Raw genomic sequence first — 8,765 nt, 5'->3', positions numbered from 1 at the left:
ATTATATTTAAAAAAAAAATTGATGTATTTAAGAAAATTTAAATAAATTATTATAATTAATGATTGATTAATTGTTAATAGTTAAAATATTATTTTTTATTTTATAACATGTCATAATAAATGATGTTGTGTCATATTGGTATACATAGTTTTACTCTTCACGTTGAAATCATAACAATGTCACATAAGTATAAAACGATAATTAATAATTAAAAATAAAAATATAAAATTTTATTGACATAATAAAAAATAAAAACTGATAAAACTGAAATTCAGGTAAAGCTGAATGCTGACATGCAAGGAAAGTGCCAGTTTGGCAGAATCACAAACAGCCCCTTCTTTCATGAATTCTAACATCTTCTTAAAGGAAGCTTCCAAGAAATTACTATCTTTATCAACACTTATGGTTATACCAAAACTCCTTTTAATTTCTTCCAGGTTCCTTTTCGTTGATTCCTCAAACATTATTGACTTTGTTTATGGTTTTCTATACTTTACTCCTTTCCAGCTCAGATGGACTTACTCATGCTTTAGCTTTCGAATTGTTCGAAAGCCCACCAAAGCAGTTCTCCCATCTAAGAGGAAGGGAATCAAAGAAAGAAGCTAATGGCAACACAAACACCAGAAGAAACCTCATTTTTGAACTATATTAACATTCGGAAATACTGTGATTTTTTCCTTAAAGGGAAATTTGAAGAACCAAGCAATTCCCATGACTTCTTATCCTGCAAGAAAAACACCCATCCAAAGATTCTGAACGTTAAATATCAACAAATTTTTGACTGATCAATCAACGCATATAAACCACAAAAGGCCAAACTAGAATAAGGCTAAAGCCTTATTTTGTCTCTTTCGGACATTTTTATCAGAACAAATACCGCCTGAAAGTTCCACCTGGGGTTCAATCTCTTGTCATCAAACAAGGGAGTGATAGAGAGACAAATGGGGAAAGGGCGAATGAGTGTGTTGCTGCTGTTACTGTTTTTGAGTTTCTGTTCAGCTTCTGATCAGAAATGGAGGAAAGCAATGATATCGACTGACAAGGGGTCTTCCATGATGATGAACAGAGTTGGGTCTTCCATTCTGTTCCCAATTCATGGAAATGTGTATCCAACTGGGTATGTATAGAATATGAATGGGCAACTTTCATTTTTTGTCAAAATTGGCTCTTCTGGAAAGTTTTTCGTAAATTATCTATGGATATTCTCATTTACAGAAAGACACTTCATAGATTTTGTACTCCTGCTTTTCATAAATGTTCATGTGAAACCTGCTCTCTATGTATAGTGGATTTCATATGAAATACTGCCTAGAAAGTGATAGTACGATCACAAATTAATACCGTTAGATCTCTGTACATGTTGATGAAGTCATGGAATTCACCATTTGTTCTCTATTGTAGGTACTATAATGTTACAATCAGTATAGGTCAGCCTCCCAAGCCCTATTTTCTTGATCTTGATACCGGGAGTGACCTGACATGGCTCCAATGTGATGCTCCCTGCGTCCATTGTGTTGAGGTGAAATTATTAGAATACAGCTTTTATAGTATATATGCTTTCATTTTGGTTAAAAAATAATACTGCCGAATTATTTGTTGTTTGTGGTATATCTGACTTTGTATCTTTCTTAATTAATATTTGGTTGGTTTGATGAGATTGATGGTTTCATGATGAGAAAGCCTGCATATCATGAGCAAATATTTATTAAATTGAATAATCTATCCAATTATTTGCAGCAGATGCCACAAACTTCAAAACTTTAGCCTGCTTGCTTATCCTCAACCTACAGTTTCCTGCTTCAATGTTGTGTTATCCAAATTCTGTCAGTTTTTTTTTTCTCTCATTCTGCTGGTTTCCATGACCTCCAATTTCTTGTGTGAGATCCTTACTAGTTCCTGATCACAATTTACCGAATGTCATTTTGTAGAAGCACATATTTGTTGGTAGAGGTAAACGGTTAATATTAAATGTTTTTTATCACCGTCTTTGCAGGCACCTCATCCACTTTACCGACCCACCAATGACCTAGTGCCCTGCAAGGATCCACTTTGTGCAGCATTGCACCCACCTGGTGACTACAAATGTGAAAACCCAGAACAATGTGACTATGAGGTTGAGTACGCAGATGGTGGTTCATCCCTTGGGGTCCTTGTGCGAGATGTGTTTTCTTTAAACTATACAAATGGAATCCGACTCAGTCCTCGTCTAGCCCTTGGGTTGGTATCTAGGCCAAAACCATCTTCATTATCAGCAATTTCCATCCTGTCAAAAATACATCATTCTTGCAAGCTGACATGGCACCTTGCCATTTCATACTTGTTGCTATGAACATCTACATTGTCATCATTTTACACAAGTACATTGATCATGTCTGCAGCTTTTATTTGTGCAAGGAACTTGGAGGAGACAGGGAGAGGGTGGGAGAAGGGGAAACGATGGAATGAAAAGATATGATGACAGAAATTCTAACTAGGAAAACTTTCCTTTAAGATTTCTTTTCTCTGACATGAAAAGGTCCTATTGATACGTATGAGGCAAAAACTTCTGTTTAAATCAGCATTAGGTCTTCTAATTTCTGAAGATTTCTATTTGACATCTGTTATATAGGGATCCCTCTCCCTTATTTATCCTTTTTGTCTTTCAATGCATAAGGCACCAGAAATTTACTCTCATGCCTTTTGGAACTTGCTCCTCAACACATCCTTATACATTTTGTGCTTTGGTTCCTTTTGCAGATGCGGGTATGATCAAATTCCAGGCTCATCTTATCACCCCTTAGATGGAATACTTGGCCTTGGAAGGGGAAAAGCCAGTATTGTGTCTCAGCTTCAGAGTCAGGGTTTGGTGCGAAATGTTGTAGGACACTGTTTAAGTGGAAGAGGTGGAGGATTTCTATTCTTTGGGGATGGACTCTATGATTCTTCACGTGTGACTTGGACATCTATGTCACAGGAGTTAACGTAATTAAGCCTTCTCTTCATTTATTTTGATAGTTAAACTTCATTATAGTTGATTGCTTTAAGTTCTGATAGCAAATCCTCTGCTTGCTGTTTATGGCAGCAAGTACTACTCTCCAGGGATTGCGGAACTACAATTTGGTGGGAAAGCTACGAGTGTTAAAAATCTCATTGTAGTTTTTGACAGTGGGAGCTCTTACACCTACCTTAATTCTCAGGCTTATCAAACTTTAACGGTTTTGGTAAGTTCTGAGGCAATTTCAGAACATCTTCAAAACTTTATTCTGCTAATATCTACTGATATTTACTTTTTGAAACTTGATATTGTTACCTCGTGTCTAGTTGTTTTTCTAAATAATTGGGAATATAATAATAATTAGATAGTCGGAAATTGATGCTGCTACTTCCTTACCATAGCTATGTTCTTCTGGTAAAATCAACTCTTTCTTGTGTATTTCGATCACCTAATTATTTTGAACTATAATTGTGATTTTCTTTTTCATGAAAATTTTGCTAGCTTAACCAATGAGTATAAATGCCATGTATATCTCTAGTTGAAGAAAGAATTAAGCGGAAGGTCTTTAAAGGAAGCCCCAGAGGACCAGACACTCCCACTCTGTTGGAAGGGCCGGAAGCCTTTCAAAAATGTACGCGATGTCAAGAAATACTTCAAGACCCTGGCTTTGGCCTTTGCAAGTAGTAGCAGAACAAAAACCCAGTTTGAATTACCCCCTGAAGCTTATCTTATAATATCAGTGAGCACTTACTGACCTAACACCTTAAATTATACTTTTAGTTAACTTTTGTCTCTTTTTCTGTTCAAAGTGAGACACTGACATGATGTCTTTGACAGAATAAGGGAAATGTTTGCCTGGGAATTTTAAATGGTACACAAGTAGGGCTGCAAAATTTAAATGTCATCGGAGGTAAGAGTTTCTGAACCAAGTTAGATATACTACTTAACAGCTGATTTGCTGCCCTTACACCATATGATGATAACTTCCTCCCTTTTTTGTGATTTCAACAGACATATCAATGCAAGACAGAATGGTGATCTATGACAATGAGAAGCAAGTGATTGGATGGGCTCCTGCCAATTGTGATCAGCTTCCTAGGTCCACAACTGGTTACATGTGAAAATAATAACCAAAAATCTCTTTATCCTTCTGTCTTCATCTTAGGTATTATGTAGAAGATTACCCTGCGGGAAAAGCCTGCAAGACTTACAAGCCAGGAATGGTTTCACTCTGTATATTTCTACTATTATCCATGTGTATTCTTTTATAGTAATGGTTTCACTCTGTATATTTGTATTATGCTGATATCAATAAAAATTCTATTGAGCATAGCATCCATAACTAGAAACTAAATTAATCTCTCAATTAGCCAATCCAATATTTTGCGGGTTTGAGTCATAGAAATTGACAGCAAGGAGAAAATGCAGTTGGAAAATCTGAATCGTATCTGTTTCTTTGTCTCACTTTGGTGTCCCAAAGAGAATATCTCTGTCAAATTGTCAAACGTTGGATACTTGAGATTACGGCTGCTCCAACAGAAAAAAGGCATCATACTGAAATGCCTAGTGATGAGTGATCGCTGCTGCCCTGCAGAATTTTCAACTCTCTAAAGCAGCCCCCAAAGTCCAATTAGATTCTGTGGTTGAGATTACGGCTGCACCAGGACCTATGTGCTATACTTTTATCGTTTTGTCCAGGTTAACCCCCCCGCCCCCTCCCCCCCCCAAAAAAAAAATGGAAGCCATCTTAACCCCACTCTTCAATCGCAATATGGTATTTCCTATTCATATAGATCTAACAAGTTGTACAATTTAGACATGGAACACAAGGCCAGGTAAGTGCATATCATTCGATAGGCTTGGAGGGGATATTCGAGCTTTAGTTTATGCTCTTCCACTGTTTGAGAAGGTCATAAATCTCTTCATCTTTCTAAAGTAGACATTGCAGTTGGAACATTAGAATTATTGTATTGTCAGTTGACAACAATTCAAGTTGTCAAACATTTGAGTACCCAGATGATCAAATTAAGTCCCCAGTGGAAGGGGTATATACCAGCCTGGTTCCTGGTGTTGGTGCCCTGCAGAAAATTTCAGTTTTCTAAAGTGGCAACCAAGTCCCCATCCCCATCAAAAGGTCCGCTGGGATATCCATATTCTTGAATGGGAATATAGTATTTCACATTTCTTCAACAAATCTTACAAGAATTTCCTACAATCTCATTAATTATTCACATGAGGGAAAATATAACAGGTTCCAATTGGATCACCTAACCAGGTCAAGATGAGCCCAGTCCGTCAAACCATTTCACCGCCAATTTATGCTACACCCCACGTGCAACCCAATCTCTTGCACTTGTTAGCCACCCACCCCATTGAATCTGACAAATTGTTCACGTGTGATTAACACGTGCATGAATCCAACACTATACTACACTAGGACATTGACATTTCTAGATTAAAAATGTTTTGGCCCACAAATAAGGACCCTCTTCTCTTCTTTTTGTTTTTTGTTTTGGGTCTTTGTATAAGATATGATAATTAAAATGGCTTCTGCAGAAACGCGAACATGTCCTGCAAAGGCGAAAGCTGGTCCATCTGATACTGAACCTGACTTGCAAACGGGTCATCTTGGAATCCATCCATGTAATTGAACTGAAAATCAAGGGCACTGCTCAGCTCATTCCACTTTGGTTCACTTTGGACCTCTTTCTCGCACGTGGTTTCAGGGGACAGCACCTGCTCCGACGAACTTGAGTCGGTATGCAACCTCGGGACAGAATCTGAACCATCATCCGTCGGTAATAGATCATTCATCATGGTGGACATTAATGATGGTTGTTGTGACAGCGTTGTCATGTATTGACCATTCATTAAGATGGTCGGTTTCTGATCTTCCATTTCTGGGTAACTTAACCATTTCTGTTGACTTGGGAAATGCTTCTCAATGGCTCCCTTCTTGTTGTATATCCGGCATAGTACCCAATCATCAAGCTGCAACAAACACAAAGCAACCCACCGATCAGAGAAAAGTGCAAAACCAATTGGCTAAAAATTCAATGAACAACTAAGAAATTGAATTTTGTTGGTCAAATGGGGTTAGGTGTAAAGCAATGCAGCTCATGCTGGCGTGGCTATTACTTGCTTTTGCAACTTGCAAAAGAAGATAAAATCCATTGTGCCCACTTGCCATTATGGTATGGACTAGCTTAGGAATATTCTAAACCCAAGAACCTAGAAAGTTTGAAAAACTGTTAAATTTGCAGTCAAAGGTCTGGCAGGTTGGCAACTTTCATCTACAAAGTGTGAAATGTCCATTTTGGCCCTTAGAAATATTACTAAAAACATAAAAGGGGAGATAAACACATACCCTCAAGTTGCCGCTCTTTTTGCCAGCGGTCCTATCAACATTGGCGAGGCGGTATTCATGCATGATCCAATTGGTTTTGACACCGCGTGGGGCTTTGCCAGCGTAGAAAACAAGTGCCTTTTTTATGCCCAGTGGCTTCGGCTTCCCGATGGGCTTGTCAGCACCAGTTGCCTTCCAATATCCGCTTCCGGCCGCCCTGTTGGGCCGGCTCCCGTTTGGATATTTCCGGTCCCTGGGGGAAAAGAAATACCACTCTTTTTCACCGTACAACGCCATATCTACACCAAATTTAAAAAAAAAATTAATTAATCTCTCTTCTATGTAATTAGCCCAAAAATAATTCAATAAGGAACAAATTATTTGAATTTTCTTGTTTGTTACTTGAACTGATAAATCGCATGAAAAATTGCCGCATTTTTTGCCATATTAAAGAAAAAATTGCTGCTTTTTTCTTTTTGCTTGAATAATGAAATACCCATATACTTTTAATGATGAAATCAGCTAAAACCTATGAAAACTAGACCCGAATCCCAGATGCCCATTTCCCAAAACCAAACAAATCGACCAAATTCACCACGCAAAATTGAAAAAAAAAAAAATACCTGGAAGCTGCCATGGATCAAACTTGTAGAGATCAATCTCGGCAATAATGGGCACAGCAATAGGCTGAGATGCACATTTCCTACACAAATAATGATTCACCAACTCATCATCTGTAGGATGAAATCTGAATCCCGGTGGCAACTCTAACTCTCCCTTCATTCTCTGAAAAAAATTTCTCTTTTTTCACTAACTTCCCTTGAGCTTCTCCTTGGAAACCCTTGTGCCTTGTTTCTTTTCTGTTTTTGTTCTTCCTTTCTCTTCTCTGCTCCGCTCCTTTTGCTCCTTTGCTTGCTTTGCTGCTTTGTGTCTTTGGAGGTTGGAACATGAACCAGAGAGCAGGTGAGAAGAAAGATTTTATAGAAAAAATAGACACGTGCGGCTGTCTTTGAGAAACCCAAACGTGGGTAAAACAGTGCAGCGACCGTTTTCCCTTCGTAGCTGACCGCAGCCCTTAGAAAAAGAAAGAAAAGGTTGCCACGTGGATGTGCTTTATTGGTGTGGATTGATTTTGTCATGGCTTCCGTCATGGACTTTGGACGGTTCCTCAAGTCGGCTCAGCGCCTCTTCATCATCGTTGAATGTCGTTGGGCTACAGTCAAAACTTTTATCTTCTACTCGCTTTCCTTCCTTTTTAATCCTGTGCCTGCCTGTATTAGTAAATCACCTGATGCCACGTTCATAGATTGCAAACAAATCAATCCTTCCGCTCAATTCAATAAAAAATTATCGATCTAATTTTCTGGGACACAAAAAAAAAACACGGGGCGAAAATAGGTTATTCCGTTGCATAAATGTTGATGCCTAAGCCCCATTTCATAAATTAAAATTAATAAACGGAGGGACAAGCGGAGGCCGTGGGATGGATTTCTTGGAGGGCAAGTATGGGGCAACGAGTGGCGAGTGCAGGAGGATCAGGTGAGGTTATTGGCAGGGGATATTGAAAAGTTTCAACGCTGGGAATGGAATGGAAAGGAAGAGACGTCAAGGGTCAAAACAGGATCTCACGTAATGGAGACAACGTCATCCCTCCGCTGGTTTTGATCCGTTCTGCTATTTCTTTGTTACTGAAGAATCTCTCTGCCCTCGATCAAAAGGACCCCGAACTTTTCATGCAGGGCCCCACTGGACCCCCTTGTTCCCTACTTGATTGAGACATCATGTCCCTACTCCCTTCTCTGTCTTGTTTTTTTTTTTTTTTAAAAAGCATGTTTCATAACAAAATAGATAAACATCTAAAGTTCATACCGTGACAATGTTTTGCGAGATACGTAGGTTGGAAGTTAATTCAAATTTTGGCTTAAAATATTGTCAATTTTATTATTGAATATTATATATATATATATATATATATATATATAATTTGTTTTTGGGAATTTAGGGTTGAATCTCATTCAACCCTTAGCAGCAAAGGCATGAATATTGGGCCTTTAAGGATAGATATGGATTGACTTTTACAGCCTACAAATATTTGCTTTCATGAAATTAAAAAGTTTGGACTATAAAATCACCTTATTTTGAATTTAGATTTCTATAGATAAGTTTTGAAATTTAAATGGAAAGCATGGAAAAGGCTTCACTGGTGAAGCTCGGAACGTGGACAAGGACGTATCATAAGTATGCCTTGAACATATTGGCATGGAGTGAAGCTCGAAACGTGGACAAGGATTTATCATGGATATGCTTTGAACATGTTGACATGGAGGAATTCATTTTTTGGATCGATGCCTAGTGTGGAGTTTTGTAGGAAACTGTTCTACTAATTAATCCCATGATACCAAGTAACATGTTGGTTTATTCAGAAATTTTTTTTTTGTTCTCAT

At 38.0% G+C, this 8,765-nt stretch overlaps 2 protein-coding genes across 2 annotated transcripts; one reads left to right on the top strand and one right to left on the bottom strand.

The window, feature by feature from the left end:
- Positions 468-4,308, top strand: LOC18611952 (aspartic proteinase Asp1). Its single transcript, XM_007048468.2, has 8 exons — positions 468-1,118; positions 1,403-1,520; positions 1,995-2,218; positions 2,738-2,962; positions 3,063-3,201; positions 3,514-3,714; positions 3,813-3,885; positions 3,987-4,308. Exons 1-8 carry the CDS (start codon positions 943-945, stop codon positions 4,094-4,096), a joined length of 1,266 nt encoding a protein of 421 aa, XP_007048530.2. The 5' UTR covers positions 468-942; the 3' UTR covers positions 4,097-4,308.
- On the bottom strand, positions 5,129-7,359 carry LOC18611951 (NAC domain-containing protein 2). The gene is made up of 3 exons (XM_007048467.2): positions 6,945-7,359; positions 6,343-6,620; positions 5,129-5,966 (listed from the first exon to the last, which is right to left on the bottom strand). Exons 1-3 carry the CDS (start codon positions 7,102-7,104, stop codon positions 5,514-5,516), a joined length of 891 nt encoding a protein of 296 aa, XP_007048529.2. The 5' UTR covers positions 7,105-7,359; the 3' UTR covers positions 5,129-5,513.

The sequence above is a fragment of the Theobroma cacao genome, chromosome 1, assembly GCF_000208745.1.
Source record: "Theobroma cacao cultivar B97-61/B2 chromosome 1, Criollo_cocoa_genome_V2, whole genome shotgun sequence".
Classification (NCBI taxonomy): domain Eukaryota; kingdom Viridiplantae; phylum Streptophyta; class Magnoliopsida; order Malvales; family Malvaceae; genus Theobroma; species Theobroma cacao.
The sequence above is the reverse complement of the archived record's forward strand: the minus strand, read 5'-3'. Positions and strand labels throughout refer to the sequence as shown.